We start from the raw sequence: 23190 nt of genomic DNA on the forward strand, positions 1-23190 counted from the left end.
CTCCTCAGGCTGGTATTTCCATTGGAAGGTGCCATAGAAGCATCTCCACGCAGTGGCTTCAGGAAGCTGCTGCATCTGAGAGAGGAAGGACAAGGCCCCTGGCCTCCAGACTACACGGGGGGGGGGGGGGCACACACCCCACTAAATCACAGCTGCGGGGCCCACACGCACCTCTGCCGCATGCCAGCTTGCCCAGCGGCTTCCTTCTCACCTTCCCTAATTACCTGTCTCCCCTCTGAGGGGGCAGGAAAGCCTGCAGGGGCCTGACATCAAGACCAAGGCCAGGCCTCAGCATCTCACAGCCCCAGCCTGCTCTGCTGGCAGCCCCTGGTCTGCCTTCGTGCAAACACAGTATCACAGCATTCAGTCCCTCTGCTTTCTACTCGCCCAGTCGCTCTGCCTCCCTCAGCGTTTTATTCAGTGGCCACTCTACACAACCGTGTGTCCCACACCAGGCTCAAGGGTAATTCCCATTTGTGTGTCCTCATTGGGAATTTTTTTTAAGTCTGGGAGGGGGTGGAGAAAGAGGAAGCCCACAGTTTGGAAGGCAGTGAGCAGGGGCGCAGAGGAGCGAGGGAAGGAAAGAACCGGACAGAAGGGCGGACATTGAGATGGGTCTGAGATAGGCCGATGTCCGGCAGGGCCGTCCGTGTTGTGAGGGGGACTCTCAGCCTGGCCAGCATCCGCCCCGAGAGAGGGCACCCGCTGTGGCCAGGTGGGCTCAGGGGGAGCCTGGGGTTTGTTGAGCAGCTTTCTGCCTGGCTACAGAAAGGAATCCCTTCTGCATCCTACCTTCTGCCCTCTGCCCCCTGCCCCACGGCCGCCTTGGCCCAGCCCTGGGACAGTTACTGGTGTGATACCAGAGCCTTCAGTTCAGTAGTGCTTAATGAAATGGGCTGACTGTATTGTCCTCAGCCCTGTGCTAAATGCATCGTGTGGGCCGTCTCAGCACTGTGATCCTCAACACCCCACAAAAGAGTTCCCATTGCCGTTCCATGGGATGAGGGAAGAATCTGCGATTTAGGAAAATGGAGAAATCAGCCCAAGTTGCCTGGGGGGAAGGAGGGGAGATAAAGCCAGATTGTCAGATTCCGGAGCCTGCGTGTGGCCCTCTACACTGCAGCTCCACCAAGTGACAGACAGGCCGGGGCAGCCTCCAGAGCCCCGTGCTGTCATCCCCACCATCCTCCCCCCAGCACGTCCTCCTGGTCCTCTGCCCCTGCCAACAAGCCCGTCACAGAGGGGACTCCAGCATGTCTCGTTGCTTCTTGTGAAGAAACAAGAAAATCAGTGAGTGCAGACCGCTGACAGGCAGGTGAGCAGCAAATTGCAAAACCCCAAGAACTTCAGGAATTAGAATATGTTGAATTTCAGTATTACCAAAACCCTGTCATTTGGCTGTTTGGGGAAAATGCAGAGAAAAGGAGTAGGGAGGTCAGCTTGTAAAAATGCTCTATCCTCTTCCTGCATTCCGGAAAGTCAACAGAGAATATCTAAGATGCACAAGTTAATAACTAACTACACAAGTATAGGCTTAGGAATACAAGGGTATAGTTTAAAAAGTGTTTAGGGTGCAGAAGGAGTTGTTGCTAAATTGGGTTTGGGATGGGGGAGAGGTGAAGCAGACACTGCATTTGACTGTATCGCTCCAAGCGCCACTCGCCTTTGAAAACGATGTGCCTGCAATTCTTTGTTAGAAATGAAGTTCAGGCTTGAAATGGATTGCTGGCCATCAGAAAATACCCTTGGAAATTTTTGATGTCAGAATCCCCTACCGGAACATCACTGGGGAGACCGAAGTGAATTCCGCTGGCGAGTTTGTATGAGGAGACGAGGCTGCACTTGCTGCTGCTGACCCCCTGAGGTTTGAGGGACCAGGGGTGTCAGCTGTGCCCTGTTGGCTGCCCCAGCCCCGCGCTTGTGTGCTGGCTAGAGGCACCTCCCTGGCTCCTCTCGCCACGGATGAGCCCAAGCCTTGCCCAGAGTACACTGGAAAAGCTTCCCACGTGCCTGAATCATGTTCAGGCCTGTGGAACCCTCAGCCTCACCCCAGCCATCTCTCCCAGCCTCCGATCGCTGTTGTCCCTGCCCTCGGCTGGTTCCCTGACCCCTTCTACCTGCCTTGGTGTTGTTCCTGGTGACTGGCCTCTACCAGGCTCAGACATTCATTTCAGCTCTGCCTCCCACTTTCCCTCTCCGTTCCCAACCTGGCCCCCTTCTGCCTGTCCACGCTGGCCGGCCCTGCCCCCAGGCGAGGCACAAGTCTTTGCCAAATGGCGAGTCCCTGCTTCCCCACTTGGGATTCTCATTGGGTGTCACTGACCTTGATGGCAAGTTCCAACGGCAGCTGTTTTATTAGCCATAAGGTCATGAGGCCATCGGTCTCGCAGATGCGTGGCACTGCTCAGTGGGCTCCGTGGGAATTCGCAGAAATTGTCATGGCTCAGGAGCATGATTCTGTCCGGGTGGAAGCCGTGTCCAGTTACCACTAGCTGCTGAAGGAGCATTAGCTTCTTTTTATATTTATTTATGCCTTCAGTACTCAGGTTACTACAGAGCAGATTTTGTCCATGTGAGGACTTTGCATATGGAGTGGAACTGAGTAAATCGAGAGAGGCCGCTCTTCACTTACCCACTGATTTAATAATTATTTATTGAGCATTTACTTTTTCCTGAGGCCAGAGGTCACAGAGAAGAAATGGTTTGCTCCCAGCTTTCAAGGAGATTGCAGTCTGTTGTGAGCATTATAACCAAACAGTAGTAATGCTATAAGCTCCCGGCGTCGTGAAGTTCAAGAAACGCTGGAAGAGGCATGTTTGTTATCTAGTTATGACCAGAAATCCCAGAGACTGGGCTCGGGCTCATCGGAACAGGCCTCACAGAAACTCATCATGGTACGCACCCTGCTTTTAAACCTTTGAGCCCACATCCCAGTAAGCATGCTTACTTATAAATCCTATCCGTAGACCACTGTGATCATGTGTTGTATATATCATAAAGGATAACCAAAATAGATCATTAAAATGATGTTTTTTAAAGTAAATGTAAATAGAATTTCTCCCTCAGCACCTCCTGGGTAGATAGATACCTCATCTCTGACACCAGTAGTCACTCCAGAGCAGAGTCCTCACCATCGTCACTGGCCAAGAATCTGGACTTAGTGCCTGATTGGTGCTGGTGCAGTGGATAGAGCATTGACCTGGGATGCTGAGGTCACCAGCTTGAGCACAGAGTCATTGGCTTGAGTGTGGGATCATTGACATGACCTCAAGGTCACTGGCTTGACCCCAAGGTCGCTGGCTTGAGTGTGGGATCATCGACATGACCCCATGGTCACTGGTTTGAGCCCAAAGGTTGCTGGCTTGAAGCCCAAAGTCACTGTCTTGACCCCAATGTTGATGGCTTGAGCAAGTGGTCACTGGCTCGTCTGGAACCCCCTGCCCAGTCAAGACACGTATAGGAAAGCAATCAGTGAACAACTAAAGTGCCACAACTACAAGTTGATACTTCTGATCTCTCTCTCAAAAAAAAAAAAAAAAAAAAAAAAATCTGGATTTAGTAAATTCATCCAGAGATCTAGGACAGTCCACAAGGGACAATCCAAAGTTACTGTATGATAATCCAGACATTCCCAGAAGGACGACTGGGAACCACCATTTCTACAAGGTCAATTTCTCTGCCAATAGGTCCATTCAAGAGATCAAATTAGTTCGAAGTTGCTTAGTGAGCATACAGTCAGAACAAATGGGATCGGTGTCCGTAGGGATAGTCCGTCAAACTGGAATAACTGATCGAACAGTCCTCCTTCTCTCTGGGGATGTTTCTGTCTGAATAACCAAGGCTGGACCTCAGATAAATACTGACAGACTTTACTTTTCGCTCTCCTTTTTCTAGAAGCGTTTAAGGCAACTGCCCTTGTGTTAACACATCACAAACTCAGAAAATAGGAATGCGCTTGATTGGATTACAACTTGAAAACATTCATTACATTCGTGTCCTGGGGATTGGGCCTAAAGAGACAGGCTTGCCCTCCGCTCCCCGCTGAAGTATGGCTGGAGACATTGACCTTTGCTGGCTGGCTCCTAGGCTGTTAAAGATTCTCCCCCAATTACGAGGACCTGAATCCTGCTGGCCCCTGGGGACGTGGCTTCATTCCCTCCCAGCACTCCGACTGGTGAGAGGCTTGCACCTTGTTCACTTGATTTAGGTTTTATTTCAAGAGGCCTTCATTTTCGGCCAGCTGGTCAAGGTGAGCCTGAACTCTCTGACCATATATTAAGCCAGATCTTGAGCCAGTAAGAGGGCTCAGACCTCAGAGGATAACAACAACTTGGATAGTGAAATTAAGATTCTTCCTTTGCGGATGTTATTCTAACCAATGTCGAATAATGTTCTTCTTTCCAAGAAAAAAGAACTAGTCTATTTTTCTCCTACAGAAAGCTATGATATTGCCATTTAAAAAAAATAATATATATATATTATATATATTTATATATATAAACAAACTGCCCAGAGACTTTGGGGACACTTTAAACAATAGACTCCACTTTACCACCATTTTTACCTTAATGAAGAGATTTACGAACATAGGTTGCACTGACTTACTGATAATATATTGCCATTCATTTATCTAAATGTCACTGTATTCTCCATGTCGCTAAGAACAACAAACGGCATTAATTAAATAAGAGGTTATTTTAATATTTCATAGCATAGCAGAATTCTATATTTAATTTAAAATTACGGCTTAAATATGCCGGAATCAACACAAAGTTAATTTTACTTTATAGTAGCAGTTGAACTGAATATTGCATCTGTGCATAATTTGCATAAAGGAAAAGAAAACTGTGCTGTATAAAAACTAATAGACTGAGTTCGGTTGATTCATTGCGCTCTTGGAAGGGAAGATAGAGCAAAAATGCAGTTTAAAAAACAAAAACATACGTTTTAGGTGTTAAAATAAAATCTTCCCCAGACAACAAGCTGATCTAGTACTCTTTTTACTCCGCAATTCATGGATCGGGCAGCATCTACTCTTGCAGGTAGAAAGAAGCTCTGAGGAGAGGTACCAGGCAGAGTTTTTAGAGCCCCAGCTGAGCAGCAAACAAGGAAGTCATGGTGGGCATAGAGCCGACTGGTTGGAGCAGGGTTACTTCCCTTCCATGGACCGAAGGGGAGACTTGCAGTGAGTCGGGTAACTTGTGCTGAGCAGGCAAGTGCTGACTGGCTGAACCAGGTCTTCCTTTTCTGGGAGGAACTTGGTTAAGTTTTGGTTTGCTGACATGGGGCTTAGCATAAGGGACTCTGTCTTGGACCTACATATCCAAGACAATCTGATAACAATAAGTCTTGGACCTACAATCCAAGACAATCTGATAACAATAAGTTTAATATTAAAATGAAAGCCTCTAGTAGCTATGTTAACGGACCCTCGTGTGTTTTAAGTCTTTAGCTGTGATAGTAAATAGTTTTAGAAATGTGCGTATTCAAAAGGAATAGCACCCCCGGTGATCAAGTTGACAGTGAACTCTAGATCTCATAGTCACGTCTGTCGTAATGGATGTGAGACATCCGTTGTGGTGTTTTTATTTTGTCCTGTGAGTTGCTATTCTCCTAGGAACCCTGGCTACTATCAGGCAATGAGTGGGGAGAGGAAGTGGGTACAGTCATGTCTTCTCCATGAGCTCAAGGCTACAGGCTGATTGAGAACCCGTAGGTAGGCTTAGCTCAGCCCTCCCCACCCCCACAGGTCAGAGTGACACCTGGAGTTTCCAGAGAGGAAGAGGCGCTCCCCCAGATATATCCCTCCCGGACCCCATTTCTGAGCAGCTGCTGACAGCTTATTCCAAGGAAGAGGTGGGTGACAAGCAAAGGCAGACCTCCAGAGACCTCGTGCCCATTCTGTCCTGCAGGTCCAGCCCAGATGCTTCCTGCACAAGTGCAAAACCACCCCCCACCCACCACAGACAGAGACCCCAGGGGCTTCTCCCCTCTTTCTCCTCTGTTGGCATCTGCTCCCCACAGTCCCCCCAGGGCTAGTGTTGGGGAGATACCACAGCTCTTGATATTCAATAAAATATTTTATAGCCTGACTAGGCAGTGGTGCAGTGGACAGAGCGTCAGACTGGGATGCGGAGGACCAAGGTTCGAGACCCGAGGTTGCCAGCTTAAGCACGGGTTCATCTGGTTTGAGCAAAAGCTCACCAGCTTGGACCCAAGGTACTGGCTCGAGCAAGGGGTTACTCAGTCTGCTGAAGGCTCGTGGTCAAGGCACATATGAGAAAGCAATCAATGAACAACTAAGGTGTCACAATGCACAACGAAAAACTAATGATTGATGCTTCTCATCTCTCCATTCCTGTCTTTCTGTCCCTGTCTATCCCTCTCTCTGACTCTCTCTCTCTGTCTCTGTTAAAAAAAAATTATATATACATACACTCATATAACTTCTGGAAAGTCAGAAACCTGCTGTGGGGCTCTGAGGCAGTGTGTTCATTCAGCAGGATGAGAGGAGACAAGGACTGCCGCCCCTGGGGATTTATTCAAATGCAAGGGCTGCATATCCTTGACATTATTGCCATGACCAAGGTGTAAACAACCCCGTGTCTTTCTCTCTTCCCTCCAGGAAATTACTGGAACGCTGCCTCTTTCCCGAACCCCTCGTCCTACCTGCACTTCTCCACTTTCCAAGGGGAAACCAGCGCTGACATTTCCTTCTACTTCAAAACGCTGACCCCGCGGGGTGTGTTTCTGGAAAACTTGGGGAACACAGACTTCATCAAGCTCGAGCTGAAATGTGAGTATGGTTCTTAGTCCGCTCAAGAACAGCCATGCTTGTCACTCACCTCAGGCTGGCCCTGGACATGACTGGGTAATGTCCTCGGAGTCAAACACCAGGGGTTCCTTTCTTCCAGGAACGCTGCTGAGAGGTCAGTGCCCAGGGTGAAGAGGGACCCAGGCCCCTGTCCTGTGCTCACTTGCAAGTACATAGGGGGTCCCCAAGGGATGGTTCTCAAGGAAGAGACAGAAAATAAATTGTCCTAACAATATGGAAGAAGAGTGGCTTTTTAACCTAAAATAAGAATGAGAAGGAAGGAAGGAAGAGAGGGAAGGAGAGAAGGAAGGAAAGAAGGAGGAAAGAAAGGAAGGAGGGAGGGAGGGAGAGAGGGAGGAAGGAAAGAAGGAAAGAAGGAAAGAAGGAAGGAACGAAATTGCTCTAACAAGATTGGAGAAGAATGGATATTTAAATTTTCTTTTTGTGTTTTTTTTCCAAGGAGACAGGGTTAAGAGTAGATAGAGAAGCATGTAATGTGATCAGGAATAAGGCGTCAGAGCGAGGGGGGACTAGCACAAAGGCATTAGGAATAATGAAACCGAGCGTCTGCGTGAGTTAAGGAAGCAGTGTGGACGGTAGTGTGGAGCACTGTGATGAGACTCAGCACCCGCAGCTCTCTGGAAGGGACCACACGCCGACACGCCCTCCAAAGGTTTCAGGTCAGGGTTTCTGTAGCCAAGGAGACAGAAGCCAACAGAAGCAGAGCAGGAGCAGGTGCTGCCCGGCTCGGCTTGCCTTGGATCCCAAAGACCCTGCAAGGTCACGGCCTCTGGGGGGGAGAGGGGTGCTGTCTGTGGGTGGCATGGGGCTCTCTGGATCTGAGATGTGCTGTCCTCAGAGTACCAAGGCATAAGTTCGGCTTTAGGAATTTACAGTTCACAGACTTCCCGGTGCGATGAGCATTTGCACACAGACTGCTGGCTGTTTAGAAAAACGATAGAATCAGCAGGATGACAGATGCAGCCAGGAGGGGGGAGTAGTCAGGGCCCCCAAGCCCGCTCGCAAAATCTCAGTGCCCACCACCCCCTCCCCGCATCTGTAAATTTGCTTCGTCCTAGTCCCTGCCAAGTGCTCAATGTCAGTGGGTCTGGTCCAATGGTCCCAAACCAATGTCCCAGAAATAGCTGATGCAATACTTTTCTCTTGTTATTGTCTTAATTATGCATTATGGTCTTTAAAAGGAGGAATCTCCAGGAAAAAAAATATGCGTTTCTGCTAAGCTCTTACGGGAGTCTGTTTGTGAAATGGTGGGCTGGGGTATAGCTGAAGGCGCACAGATCTCGGATTTAGCATTCTAATCCTAATCCTTGGGTAAATCGGTTTATTGAGTCCCCATTTCCTAATCTGTAAAATGGGCATGGTTATTTCTGAGGGTTTTTACAATAGGACATAGATGTACATGAAGGATTCATCTCAGTGACCTGGTTGTACGGTACCATCTTTCCAAGGATGCCCGTTATAGATCTAATCTGAGCCAGGTCTGATTGAACGGGAGACGGAGGATATACTAGAGCCTGAAAATGAACAAATAAGTAAATAGAACTCCTCCCTGTCCATAAGTTGTGGATTGGACTTATTTAAAAGGGACTTTTACTGTCCAACGTGAAAAGCCATGAGAGCAAACTCTGTCTTTTCGGACTGCTGTGTTTAGACTGACTGTGTTTCGGAAATGTCCCATGGCCAAAAAAGAACACAGACAGTTGCGTATTTGAGTTAATTTTGTAAGCTTCTACAAAAGCACCTGGACTCACCTGTCCTGGTTTTAGGTTCCCGAGTTTTGTAAACCTGTGTCTGGGTTGGAAAGAAGGCAAATTCCACACAGAAAAAGAGCGCTTTTACTTGTGTGTGTTACTTGCTGTTGAGTCGGCTCCAACTCCTGGTGACCCTGTGAGTGACTGATGCCCACAGTGTCCCGTCCTCAGCAGCCCTGCTCTGCGCCTGCAGACTCACGCCCGTGGCTTCTTTTATGGAGTCCGTCCGTCTCATATTTGGGTCTTGCTCTTTTCCTGTTGCCTTCCCCTTTCCCTGGCATTCTTGTCTCTTCCAAAGAACCCTGCCTCCTCAGGACGTGCCCGAACTAGGACAGCTTCCTTCATGTCATTTTGGCCTCCAACGACGTGTCAGGCTTCCCTTGCTCTGGGACACCCTTGCCTGTCTCCCTGGCGGTCCAGGGTCCCTGCAGAGCACCCCCGCCAGCACCATATTCCGAAGGAGTCCGTTTTTCCTCATCCACCTTTCCACTTAGCGCCCGCCTTGACAGAATCTCACTTATTTCTGATTATGAAAAACACCTTCAGAGCTGTTTTCAAACTCTTCCCAGTCTTTCCACAATATGGGAACTCTGGGGCAGAGGGTCGGTGATAGCCTCGTTCTGTCCTAGTGTGATAGTTTTTGTCATGTTGTTTAGTCTCGGTAAAGAAGTGTGGGTCATTCGAGGCACAGAGTAGAGTCCAGCCCCTCCTCGGAGCCCTCTGGACCTTCTAATAATGACGAAGGGCATACAAATACCTTGTGAAGGCCCCCCGGATGGCAGAGAAATAGAATGCCCATCATTAGATAGCATCTCTCTTGAGGTTCAGAGGAACCTATGGGGGGTGGGAAACGGGAGCAGGCTTCTGTGTTTGAGAAAAACTTCAAAGTAAACAAGAAGCCATGCTTTCATGAACACAGAGGAAAAAATGGTTGTGATTGAGGCTTGCTGGTGTCCCATTTATCACAGCCCTCTGCTCCCCCACTCTCCTCTTCGGGACCCGTGGGGCTGTGAGTAGAGATGGAGAATTCATTCCCAGGCCCGTTCCCCCTTAGCCAGTGAGGCTCTCTGCAAACTTTTTGTCACAATTCCTACCTACGTATTCATTCCAGACGATCATTTCTGTTCATGAGCGACTTCGTGCCCCTCCTGTCGGAAATGGGAGAGTCATGGCTGTGGGAACAGAGAGCTGGTCACACTAAGTTAATAAGGCACCATCAACATCTTCACAGGCCATGTCAAAGCACCTGTGACCAAATTAGAGCGCTCTCCCTCATTAACATACTTGAAGGCCACATTTTAAGCCTGCATGCCACTTGTTTACTGTCCTTTTTATTCCTTTGCCCAATGAGCATTTATCGAGGTGCTGAGGGAACATGGCTGAGTCAGGCATAGTCCCTTTCCTTCGAGGGTCTTTCTGTTTGTGTTGGACAGTGGACAGGTAAGTCAACGGTTATGATAGTAACAACAGTAGCTCAGCCTTACTCAGACCCCCTGTGGCTCAGGCACAGTTCCAGGGACTTCACGGGCATCGTGTCATCATCCTAACCCAGTGGTCCCCAACCCCTGGGCCGCGGACCGTTACCAGTCTGTGGGCCATTTGGTACCGGTCCGCAGAGAAAGAATAAATAACTTACATTATTTCCGTTTTATTTATATTTAAGTCTGAACGATGTTTTATTTTTTTTAAATGACCAGATTCCCTCTGTTACATCCGTCTAAGACTCACTCTTGACGCTTGTCTCGGTCACATGATACATTTATCTGTCTACCCTAAAGGCCGGTCCATGAAAATATTTTCTGACATTAAACCAGTCCGTGGCCCAAAAAAGGTTGGGACCACTGTCTAACCATCCTTTGACGTGGGTGTCACCGTTAACACCTCTCTTTTACAAACAAGGACGTGGAGGCATCCATCATGGAGCACGTGCCTGGCCAAGGCCATGTAGCCGGAAGAGTAGCAGAGCTGGTGCTTGACCCCAAACGTTCTGTGTCTGTCCCAGAGCCAGGGCTGTGGGTGCTGAACCACACTGCCTCCCTGAGTAGACGTGGAGAAAGGGGGCGAGAGCATGGGTCAAGGTGGGGGGATGACAGGAGGGCTTCCCAGGGAATGTCATGCTCTAACTATGTCCTGATGGAGGAGCAGGAGTCAGGAAGGGGAAGGAGGGAGCTGCTGAGTCAGCGTTTGTGGGGTGAAGGACAGGGTGCTGGTCTACATGGAGGACCCTGGGAGATCTCGCGGCAGAAGGGGATCACCACGCTGGCGGGCTGGTGATCACAATGATGACAGAGACTAGAGTGCCAGGTGGAAGGGGAGGTCGTGGCTGGACAGCTCAGGGTTTCCCAGGAATGCAGTTTGTGATAGGAAGTTCTATGAAGCCACGTCTGGCCCTGCACCTGGGACTCTTGGTGGTACAAAAAGGCTGAGGAGAAAGTCAGGGAGCTGATTGGCTGGCTGTCTACACTGTCGAGGCCCCTAGTGGTGACGACAGGGGATGGAGTAGCCAGGAAGCCTGTGAGCCAAATGCTAGTGGGTGTCACAGGAGGACGCTCTGCTGAATGAGGCTCTGGTCCCATAGAACAGAAGTGCTGACAGGTGAAGGGGACGTCCAGCTGCCTACCTGTCCTCAAGCACAGACGGACCCCTGAGGAGAGGGGTTGCCATGCCACTGGCTAGGTGAACTGTAAGCACGGGAAGGAATTGTTTGGAAGTGTTTGGTGATCAGGACCGTAGCATTTTCACTTTTGTTTAATGATTTAAAAGAGGTCTTGGAGGACACTGTGGGGGATTTTTGCAGGGCATGTTCACTGACCAGGAGACACTGAGGAAAAGCAAGCAGAAGCTGTCGTAAATGCGTTAGCACCAGCTTCCGCGCCGACCACGTGTGAGCATCTTCCCAGATTGAGGACAACTCAGAGGAAAGTTTCTGTTAGGCAGGCACAGCTCCCCCGAATGGTGGAGGCAGCCGTCTAATGTCCTGCCAACCTCAGGAAAGGGTGTTAAGAACAACATTCATTTCCCACGCTGCAGCTGCCTGCCAGGCACAGGCTTGAGAAAGACACCAAAGGAAACCTCGCACGAGATCTGGAAACTGATGAATCAGAACACAGAAACTGACGGCCATTTCTCTTCCACTAGTTCAGGATAAGGATAACTTTTTATATTCAAAGGGCCTCACTTGTGTAGACACGAGGAACGTCTAAAGGGCTGTGTGCCTTTGGGATGTGACTAAGGAGGTTTTCTCTTTTCTCTGTGTCCTGAGTTTTTATTAATACGGATCTGGTGCTAGCACCCAGATTGTTCCTTTTACTTTTCCAAGCCAACCTGCATCATCAACACAGACTGAGGAAGAAACTTTCATGTTTCTACTACTTTGCCAGCCTTAACCGGGAGTTCCATTTGTATTAAAGATGTGAGATCTTAAGAATGATTCTGACTTGGTCATTATGCTACACACGAGAGGGAAATTCCCTCTTGAAGAAAAAAATATTTTAAATCAGAATAGCAACACTATTATGATTTTTTTAATACATTTTTCCAGTGTTTGATTTAAACTTTTCCATTTCAATGATGGATGAAAAAACAATGTTTAGAGATAAAAATTCAAGATGAAATCCTTGCTGGATTACAGCTATTTAACATGTTAGCTGCCTGGCTTTGATGAAGTATAAAGAGATACACACCTAATCGGTACATAACAGAGTCAAGTTGAATCTACCCTGATTTCTTTGTCACTCTTTTTCTTTTTTTTTTTTCTTTTTTTTTTTTTGTATTTTTCCAAAGCCAGAAATGGGGAGGCAGTCAGACAGACTCCCGCATGCGCCAGACCGGGATCCACCCGGCATGCCCACCAGGGGGCGATGCACTGCCCATCCAGGCGTCGCTCTGTTGCGACCAGAGCCACTCCAGCACCTGAGGCAGAGGCCACAGAGCCATCCTCAGCACCCGGGCCAACTTTGCTCCAATGGAGCCTCGGCTGCAGGAGGAGAAGAGAGAGACAGAGAGGAAGGAGAGGGGGAGGGGTGGAGAAGTAGATGGGCGCTTCTCCTGTGTGCCCTGGCAGGGAATCGAACCCAGGATTCCTGCATGCCAGGCCGACGCTCTACCACTGAGCCAACCGGCCAGGGCCTCTTTGTCACTCTTGCTGAAGGGACAGTTGTTTGAGCATTTAGCATAGGTACCCTCGAGTTATTGTCCTCTGCTATGAAAAATCGCCTGGGCCACCTTAGATGCCACTGAACTACCCATGATTTGGAAATTTCTAGAAGCCATTGGGAATTTCTCTTAAGATAGCCAGACAGAGTCACCCCTCTCTCTGCAGAGTGACGGTCCTGCTTCTTCTCCACACCCTGATGCACCCTTAGAAGATCACTCCTGTTCTGAGACCCTGCCCATGTAAAATATATATATATTTTTTTACTATACCTTGATTTATAAAATATATATGAGAACTTTTTTTCCTAAAAACAACAAAATGTTTGCAAGACAATTAACTCAGTTCATCACCCGAAAAATAATAGGCGTCCTCATTAAAGAGCCTCTTCCCACAGCGTATGTTGGAAGGCAGCGTACGTTGCAAGTCATGACAAGAGAGAGAAATGCTAACCTTTCAGAGTTACGTTTCTCGGTTTTTCTCATTTGCTCTGATTCTAATGCTTTCTGTATTCTCTCTTGGGTGGGGTTAGGCCACAAAAATCTTTCCCTTCAAAAAGGCAGCATGTCGGCATGTCAGCAGGACCAGCCCCGAGAGACGGCCTGCCTGTGGCAACCTGGAAGATGGCGGGCACTCCAAGCGGAGACGAGACCAAAGGAGCCCGAATTCATGATCCCAATGGGAGACAGCAAGGGGGGAAGTGTGCTGTTACCACTCCATAGGAAACACGGGGATGGTGGGGACGATGCAAATAGACACCCTGCACCTGTCATCCCGGAAGCTAGCAGCATCTCTTCAGGCCCGGAGGTCCTGTGAGAAAACAAGGACTTCAAGAAGAAAGAGGCGGTGCTGTCATTAGTCAGTGGATGTTAATGGTGCGGGGAATCCATTTAACCAAGGGTGACAATTGGGACCAATTAATTCAAAGCTGGTTTTAAAAGAAGAAGAAGAGGAGGAGGAGGAGGAAGAAGAGGAGGAGGAGGAGGAAAAAGAAGAAAGAGGAGGAAAAGGAGAAAATGAAGAAGAAGATGAAGAAGAAGAAAAAGAAGAGGAGGAGATACAGTAAGTCAGAGAGTGAAGCTTCATTTGAATAGAGTGGGTGACTGGGGAAGATCTCCTGAAATAATTCAGAACCAGAACAATCTCAGAGGGCCAGTGACAGCTGTGGTGTAACACCGCTGGGTATTTTGCAAGACATTGGACAAACACATTAAAACCAGGTGACAAAACATTGGCCCACTGGATGTCAACTGGAAACCTTAAAAAAAGAAAAACCACTTCTTTAAAAAATGGATTCAGGGAGTTATCTTTTCAAATGCACATTTTGCTCAGGTTACAAGATGATTTTTAATAGCAAAGAAGGTAGGAACTTCGAGGAGACAAGGAGAAACATAAAGCTTTACAGGAAATCTAGGGTGGAACTTGGGTCATGGCTGAAATATATTCTTCAGTATTTTAAGAAAGGAAGTATTCTATTTCTATTGTAAGTCATGTTTTAACTTTTTAGAATTTTTTCTAGTTTTAGTTACTCCTCTCTTTACCAATGGACAGTGTTAGAGGAGGTTATTCAGAACCTGAAGTGTATTTGCCCATAGACATGACATTGTAAATGGCTCTCATATTCCATGGCAAGCCATAGGGGCTTTGTCGTCTGCTTGCTTCCTGAGTGTGGCTGAAAAGCAAAGCTGCATAGGCCCAGGCCATGTAGCTCAATTGGTTCGAGTTTCATCCCAATACACAGGGTTGCAGGTTCGATCCCTGCTCAGGGCACATACAAAAATCGACCAATGAATACATAAATAAATGCAACAACAAATCAACATTTCTTGCCCGATTCCTCTCTCTCTGAAAAAACAGTCAATAAATAATTTTTTTTTAAAAAGCAGAGATGTACATGGGCCTGGGTTCTAGACATGGGCATCCATTCAACGTAGAATAGCAACATTGAAGAACAAAGAACTTCCCAGGTTTCTGAGCGCCGACCTTGTCCTGGATAGACTTCTCAGTAGGGAAGTTTCTGTTTGCCTTTACAATGATCAAAGTGCAGCCCTGCCTGCCCTTCCTTTGGGGCAGCAGTTTGGTGGGTTAGTTAAGGATGCTCAGACATTCTTAGGAGCATGGACCAAGCTAGAGGCGCCCAGAGACTCCCAGCCCCTGCTCTTTCCTCTAAAACTTTCTAGTTCCGTGAATTACTGAAGTCCACTAATTCATTTGAATCTAATAGCACAACCTAGATATTTTTTGACTGTTAACAATGTTCTGGAACAGAGCTGGGGTATTGGAATGAGGGTAAGGTCATTCCCACACAACTCAGCCAGTGGTCTGGCGGAGAAGATCCTACAAAAGTTAAAAATGTAATAAGGTTATGGAAGATTAAGGAATCAAGACATATTCTTGTTTAGGAGTAAGCTAAGCTGCTGTGAGAAGTAACACCCCAGGTCTCGGTGACTGTGGCTGTCTCTTGTGCATGCTCTGGTCCAGGGAGCCAGGAAGGCCCCACAGTGACTTGAGATCAAGGCTCCTTTTGTGTCACGGTCCAACCTCCTCCTGGAGCCTCAGATAGAAGCCTTCTAGTTCACCTTTTGTTCTCGTTCCATTGGTGGGGACTGGTCACATGGTCCCACCCAGATGCCTGGGGTGGAGAAGAGGCTGAAGCACACAGCTCCCAGGAGTGTGGCAGCTTTTAGGGGTATCTATGGAAAGGAGAAAAGGAACTTTCATGAAACATTAACCATCTCTGCCACAGGGACTCTGACAACTAAAAGGAGTAAGTGTTAACCTCCCCTAAAGACACTGAGGGAGACTTCCGGTAGGTGCAGCGATAGGCGCATTGCCTTGAAGGCAGGCAGATGAGACGAAGGCACTGTTTCCAGAGAGCAAACAGCCTGGCGGGCGAAAGCAAAGCGAGGAGGGAGATCCTGGCACATCGGAGGAATTGGAAAGCCTCTAGCCCGGGGACCAGTTCAAAGACGTTGTTGTTGTTGTTGTTGTTGTTGTTGTTGTTGTTGTTAGAGTAATGACCCACCCACGTATCTGTGTTTAAGAGTTTCACAGAAGGATGCTCACTGGGCATGAGGCCTCTTAGGAAATGGCTCGTTTTGCTTGCCTTTGAGCATTGTGTTAAAATGATCATCAGATTTGGTTTTCTGCACCCCTGAACTTGCTTCCTCCGATAAGGACTGATGAGAATGCCAAGTGACTTCTCCTGAAGTTGATGTTTAGCATTCTGCAGGGTCTTTCTGGGGGTGGTGCAGCCAGTGCTGGTGAATACTAAACATGGTGTGTATCTGTCAGGTGTAATTATAACACCGAATCATGCTCACCATCCCTCACAGTTCCTGCAGACGTGAGTGGAAACACCCGAACGTGCCGGCGCTTCAGACCTAGGAGGATTTTACTTTGAAAAATAGTGTGTCCTTATTTTTAGCCACGTTAATGGGGGGGAATACACCTCCTGTTCAGAATGGTTCTATGGTGGATTGTTATCACTCTCTCTTTCTCTCTCTCTCTCTCTCTTTTAATATTCTCAGGTATCTTAAAAACAGAAAAGACATAGGAAGGTTTCTGTCTAGTTTTTAATTCCCTCTCATACTCCGTATTTAAATGAAATCTTTTTGTTTTGCATTTTGATTAACCCCCGATTAAACACTTGTTTAAATTACAGAACACTATTATTTAGTGTCACCAGGCTTTGTGAAAAGAAGTGAAAATTATCAGATGGTAACTCTTTCTAAAATTATATAAATATTGCTTATTTTGAATGACATAAAAATCCAGGGAAGCAATAAGAAGAAACAAAAAATAATCTACTGTAAACTTATATTCTAATGTGTTTTTAATACCACTTTTGGTCTGCACTTTAACCATCATTTTTCTATGCACCTAAATATAATTTTTACCAAGATGAGATCATAGGATGCATACTGTTCCTAACGTACTTGTTTCATGAGTGTTTTAGAAACACGTTCCGTGTCAATTTTTTTTTTAAGTGCACAACAGTGATTTTTTTTCTTCAACTGAGGGCAGAGAATAATATATCGGCATCTCCAAGAGAGCATTGTTGTTTGGAAAATCATAATTTCGTATTTATAAAAGAAAATGATTGTTTCATGTTATACTACCTACAGCATGTACTGCACACATAAAAAATGTATTGGCTGGAGGGATGTTGGTGTCTCGAGATCTCCGGGAATTTGTTTTACTCCCCATCAGCCAACTACGACCGGGCAGGTCAGCCTCTGGAGGTGATCATTAGATTCTTATGTCAACCAATGGGCACAGGGGTTAGAAAACATTGGGAAACACAGTGTCTCAATTGCCAAGTGTCCCACCTCACCAGTGACCCCTTACCGTGGGGCTGAGCGGTGACAGGAGGGATTTTCCTCCTGGCCTCCAGGCTTCCTGCTGCGCATTCTCAGACCACCACCCCACACGATAGCCAAAGCCCACGCTTCAGGTGTGCCGTGTGCCGTTGCCGCTTGAGGCTAGCTCACCTACGACAACTTCCAGAGGCCGGGCAGGCTCCAACGATGAAAACGGAAGACCGCCTCTGGGAAGGCCACCCAAGGTTGTGCCTGCCCAGCAGGACAGTGCTCCCAATGGATGACCCCCATCCACAAACTCACTCCGCCCATGCACCTTATAGAGCAGTGGTAGTCAACCTGGTTTCTACCGCCCACTAGGGGGCACTCCAGCTTTCATGGTGGGCGGTAGCGGAGCAACCAAAGTATAAATAAAAAGACAGATTTAATTATAGTAAGTTTTATAAAGATTTATTCTGCCAAACTTAGTGAAAATCTGACATAAAGTACTTGGTAAGTAATTCTTATTATATGCTTTAACTTACTGTAACTCTGCTTTATAAATTTTATAAAGTAAAGTTACTTCCCTACTTTATAAATCACCATTACTGTGGAACCGGTGGGTGGTTAGAAAATTTTACTACTAACAGAGATACAAAAGTGGGCGGTAGGTATAAAAAGGTTGATGACCCTGTTGTAAAGGCTGTGCCACACCAGCCGGAGGCAGAGGTCGGCAGGTGGCTGAGGCCTACTCCCAGGGATGCTGTGCTGAAGAGAAGCCACATCCCAGGGGTTCAGTGAATCATGAACGAGTGAACGTGGCTGTTTGAACTTTGTGCAAACTGGCCCTAAAAAGAAGAAGAAAAAGTAAGATGTTTTATGTGTGCAGTCTCTAGGGAGGCAAAGTGTTGATTTATGCAATATAATCAGGAAAGTGGTATTTTCAGCTCTTATCATCAGATATAAGGGAAGAGGAAGAGTGCTTTATGATGAATTTTATTATAATTTAATATCATCAGATGTAAGAGAAAAGGAAGAGTGCTTTATGGTGAATCTTTATTATAATTTAATATCATCCACATCCAGAGGAATGCTTCGTTCAAATAGAAATTGTTTGGCCCAGCCATCAGGGACACTGTGAAGTGATATTCCTGTCTCTGTTCAGAATATGATGTCAGGGTCCACCACTCCTCTAAGGTGTTAATGGAGGGTTTATCCTGGGACATTTCAACCCTGGGGTTCTGAGGTCCCATATTTTTCAGATTCATCCTAATACCCGTCACTTCTAATGTTCCTACTAAATAGAAGAAAATGAACAAAGTGGGGTAGCCATCGCTTGAGAACACCAATAAGATCATTTAGATTAGTTATGCCTCACTTGCAAAGATCCCAAGGAAAGGGGGAATTGTAGAGAACCCTTTCTCACTTTAAGAAATCTCGTTATGCAGGAAGGGATTCTCCAGCTTCCTCCCCCATCTCTGCACTCCTGTGTCAAGTCTCCATTGGCTTCGGCTCTTTGACCAATTTTGCAAATACACAGTAGTTGGCGGGCCTCTGGTGTAGTCACGGAAAATTTAGTAAATCTCTTTTTCTGTTTTGTGTCCATCTCGTGTAGAATAGGGACTCTCCATTGGGCGCTTTTTTCTTAATTGGAAAGGTTTTGTCTGAGGCTGCACCAGGGTAGCATTCAAAGGGTCTGCCAGGCAGGAAACAATTTGCTGCAAAACACAGAGAGAAGTCACTCCCCGGGAAGGACCTGCAGGCTGGGCTGAACCTTAGTCATGGCCACCAGGATGCAGATGTCGCCTTGCCTATTTTCCTGCTGACGGCCACTGTCAGCTCTCAAATTTAGGCACACTCCTCGCAAAGCCTTATCCTTTCGTCCTCTGGCTCTTCCCATTATCAGTGCCACCATGAATAAAGCCAGCCAGCACTCCTTCATTTACAAGTCATGTTTAATTAACCTACTACTTGGCTTATACTCTATATAAAAGCTTTAGCTCGGTCCCTTCTAACACTTATAAGTGTGTTTCCTAATCCAAGCTGCTTCTGCATCCGGTTTTATGACCTCCTTTGGACCCCAGATCCCAAGTCCATTCTCCTGGAACTTGCCAAAGCCACGCTCTCTCTGGCATCGACCCCCTCTAGTCCCCCTAGTCCTCCTCCAAAGTGCATTTCCTTCCATGTGTGCTCCTCCTTTTGCTGCACCATCTGACTGAAGTCCAGAGAAAAGCATCTTTGATGTCCACCCCTACTTTAATCCACTTGCTCCTCCATCTCTGGAGAATCCTTAGGCATCTAATTTTGCAATTTCTCTAAAGCAGCTTCTGCACGGCCTTTTATCACACGTGCTGTATCCTCACAGCCGCCATCTAAGACTTTCATCCCTCCCCTTAGACGAGGCATCCCCTGCCCAGCGCACAAGCCTCCACCGATTCCAAACAGGAGGAAATTGAAAACCTGACTATCCCTTACTGAGGGCAAGGTGCTATTTCAAGCCACACGTCACTCTGGAAAGATTTTTGTCCTTTTTTTTCCCTTTTAAATCATATAGGTCCATTAATATTCAAGAAGCTATTCTCAGAAGTTGGTGAACTGCATAGAGAAAACTAAAATTAGCTAGGCTCTGCATTTTAAAGACAGCTGTCTGGGTTTGAATGGCCCGTGGAAACTCCCCCTTGTTTCCTGCTCTCTACGGAAGCCTTTGTTTGCAAAGTTGCTTTTTAACCATAATAATAATAATTTAAAAAGAAACTCAAAGGCTGAAATATACACAGAGAAATATTTCTCCTACTCAAGAGGCTATGAAGATACCAGCGGTTTTTAAAATTAGTTCATAGCATCAATTCCAAAGCTCTAGACAGTTCCTTAAAGAATTTCCAAAAGACTTCAAATAAATTTCCCTTGCCAGGGTTCATTTTCAGATGTGTTTAAACCGAGTTTTTTGGGTGTGTGCATATGCATATTTGGCTCTAAAAACTTCTATAGTCAAATCTAAAACTATAATAAAGAAAAGTGGGGTTTTTTTTATTCCCTGCGTAATGGGAAGGGCAGTACAGTGTGGTCAGAAAATCAGACGCTGAGCGCCCAGCTACAGCTGGATGTCAGCATGTCATAGACTCAGCATCCTTATGTAGGTAGCTGGGCTAGGGTGTGGGGTTCCGTTCTAGGAAGTCTTTAAGTCTTAACATTGCTGGCTTCAATCACATCCCTCTAAACCGAAGTAACTGTTTTTTGCTTTTGCATAGAAGTAGTCCAGCTGCACACTTAGAAAGACCACAGGCATCACAAGGTTGCACACACTTTCTGACACCCGTTGCAAGTTCAGGGAAGTCCACAAAACCACCCTCCGTTTTGATAATTCTCTAGAAGGACTCACAGAAGTAACCGAAGGCTGTGCTTCCTCGTGGTTTACTGTTGTTGCAGGGAAAGAATGCAGATTAGAGTCAGAGCAGAGAAGGTGCACAGAGGGCAGACATGGGGAGATGTACCAGATGCCAGCCTTCTAGGTGTGGCCCTCCTATGGAGCCACAGACATTACTCTCCCAGAATTTATTGTGACGGTGTGCAGCAGGGACTGCCAACTGGGGCAGCTCCCATGAGCCTCAGTGTTCAGGGTCATTATTCAGGCTCCAATGCATAAGAGTGGTTGACTGCGCACATGGCTGGCCTCAGTTTCCAGGCCTTCCAGAGCTTGAGCTATGTGAGCCAAACCTTCCCTTTACATTATATTGCAAGTCTATCTGGGGTGGTCAGCCCCCACCCTAAATACTCTGTCTAGACTCTACCCATAAATCACATTATAGACTCTGACATGATCCAGGGCTCCCAAGCAAACAAAGATACTCCTCTCAGACATAACATTTCAAGGCTTGAGATATTACCTTCTCAAAGCCAAGGGCAACATCCATCCCTCTTTTTGGACAAGGCTAATCTCTTGAAAACCTTTCTCTTGATGACAAGGAAGCAAAAGATTCCTAGGACCTCCCTGCTAGGATGAAACTTGTCAATTCTAGTGTTTTTTAGGTGGGATTTTGGGGACCCCGCCCCAACTTACTGCATCAGAATCTGTGAGATTTTAGGCAGGCATGTGCCCTTCGCACTCTCTTGTGTAGATCAAATTTTGAGAAATTATGATCCAGCGTCCTGGTTCCTAAGATTTGAATAACTATGATCTGAGCAAGGGCCTCATTCCCAAGTGTCAACTGAGGAAAACAGCATGAGGTGTAGAAACGAGGGGAAGGTCTGTGTCTGGCTCCACCTCTGAGTGTATCTAGGACAAGCTTTTGTTCCTCAAATGTCATATATTTGGGAAGGACATTTAGCGCAATTTGTTTGAAACAGACCTAACTAATATATCCAGTTCCTAGGTTGAGAAGATATACTCCATTATTACTTGATGCTCCTAGGCGCGATGTTAGGGGCAGACAAGATAACATCCCTTACATTTGCTAGTGTGCTCAATTGTGGGTCCCCTTAGGGCAGTGGTTCTCAACCTTTCTAATGCCGTGACCCCACAATACAGTTCCTCATGTTGCGGTGACCCCAAACCAAAAAATACTTTTGGTGGCTACTTCATAACTGTAATTTTGCTACAGGTATGATTCGGAATGTAAATACCTGATATGCATTATGTATTTTCCGATGGCTTTAGGTGACCCCGCCGGGGTCACGACCCACAGGTTGAAAACCGCTGCCTTAGGGAAAGGTGTGGAGGTATTTTTAGAGTATCTATTACCATTGTTTGGCGTCCTTGGGCAGGAATATTCCTCTTTATTTATTCATTCATTCATTCTTTTATTCTCAAATAATTGTCTTCTCTGTGATAGGCATTGCTCCAAGTACTGAGAATATAGCAAAAATGACCAAAACAAACAAAAAAAAATGGTTCTGCTTTAGTGAGGCTGGGAGCACATGCACGTATACTGTGCCGGGTGGTGAGTCAAAACTCAGGATAAACAGGGAAAAAGGCTGAGAGAGGGGTTTTCCGTTTAAAAGCAGAATGCTCAAGGAAAGAATTTCTGATGTGAGGACTCGTGACCAGAGAGGGTTCACTGGGAAAGGGAACAGGAAATGTTAAGGCACTGAGGCAGGAACACTTTCACAGTGTAGTGACAGAGAAAGCGTTGGGTGACAGGTTTCCAGAAAGCGTGAGAGGAGCATTGAGTACAGAGACTATAGGAAGCACTAATAAAGAAATTGGCAACAGGGGACAGGGGCAAAGAAATGAGATTAGGTAAAAAAGGAGGGTGGGTTTTGGGGATGGCTGCTAGGATTAGAAACATACAAAATTGGTACTGTATTTTTATATGTTTCTAATCCTAAAAATACCGTACCAATTTTGTTGTGTGGATAAATGAGTTTTGGTGCAGAACGGCCCTTTGGTAGTTGTCAGCCCTTGAACTTCATTCTAGGACGGAAGGAGCAAATTATTATCAAAACTGCAACAGTGTTTGTTCGCTGGTCGTCTGAGCAGGCTCATTCTGTGAACCTTTCCTTGTCTTTTCTCTGTACCTATTCTTTATTGCCTGGCCAATGTTTTTTATTCTGCTACTTCAAACTGACAGTTTGGGTCTGATGTCTGAAGGTTACCTCACCTGCCTGGAGAACTGAGAACCCAAAAGTCCACTATTCCGGTTAGTTGTTGAATTTGTCACTCAATACATTAAAGCCTGGAATGATTTGTTTGAAAAAACTTGAGTTAGAAGGAGAGCGAGTAGCGCCATCTGCTGGAATTAATAGGAGGGGAGGAGGCTGTGCTGAGAGCTGTCCGTGGTACTGCCCGGTTTGTTGCTGAAGTCATGAACCCAAGTGTATTCGAAGGGGATTTCTGTCACTTCTACTCGTTTCTGATGCCAGTATTCCACCTCGTGCATTACTCTTGTAGTGTCTCTTTTCACCTTGTCATCATCCAATATCCAAAACTATCATTGAGACTAGCTGCATTTAATTTTATTATTTCTCTTTGAATCTTTTGGAAATTAGATCATAGAAGGATGGCATTGGAAAGGGACCTTAGAAATCATCTAATTTCATGTTTTCAAACACATTTCGGATGCAGAATCTCTTGGGAAGCTATAGCTGTAACCCTCATTTCAGACACCCATAATCTGAGGCCTAAACACAGGGTGAAATGGCAAAGACTAGAAG

General features: G+C 46.5%; 1 protein-coding gene across 1 annotated transcript in view; it reads left to right on the forward strand.

The window, feature by feature from the left end:
• CNTNAP2 (contactin associated protein 2) overlaps positions 1-23190 on the forward strand; it is a 1332419-nt gene that overhangs the window by 1176308 nt on the left and 132921 nt on the right. Inside the window, exon 16 of the mRNA XM_066262524.1 lies at positions 6626-6796. Within this exon, the coding sequence (XP_066118621.1) occupies positions 6626-6796 (171 nt within the window). The remainder of the gene's footprint in view (positions 1-6625; positions 6797-23190) is intronic.

This window comes from Saccopteryx bilineata, chromosome 2 (genome assembly GCF_036850765.1).
Source record: "Saccopteryx bilineata isolate mSacBil1 chromosome 2, mSacBil1_pri_phased_curated, whole genome shotgun sequence".
Lineage (NCBI taxonomy): Eukaryota > Metazoa > Chordata > Mammalia > Chiroptera > Emballonuridae > Saccopteryx > Saccopteryx bilineata.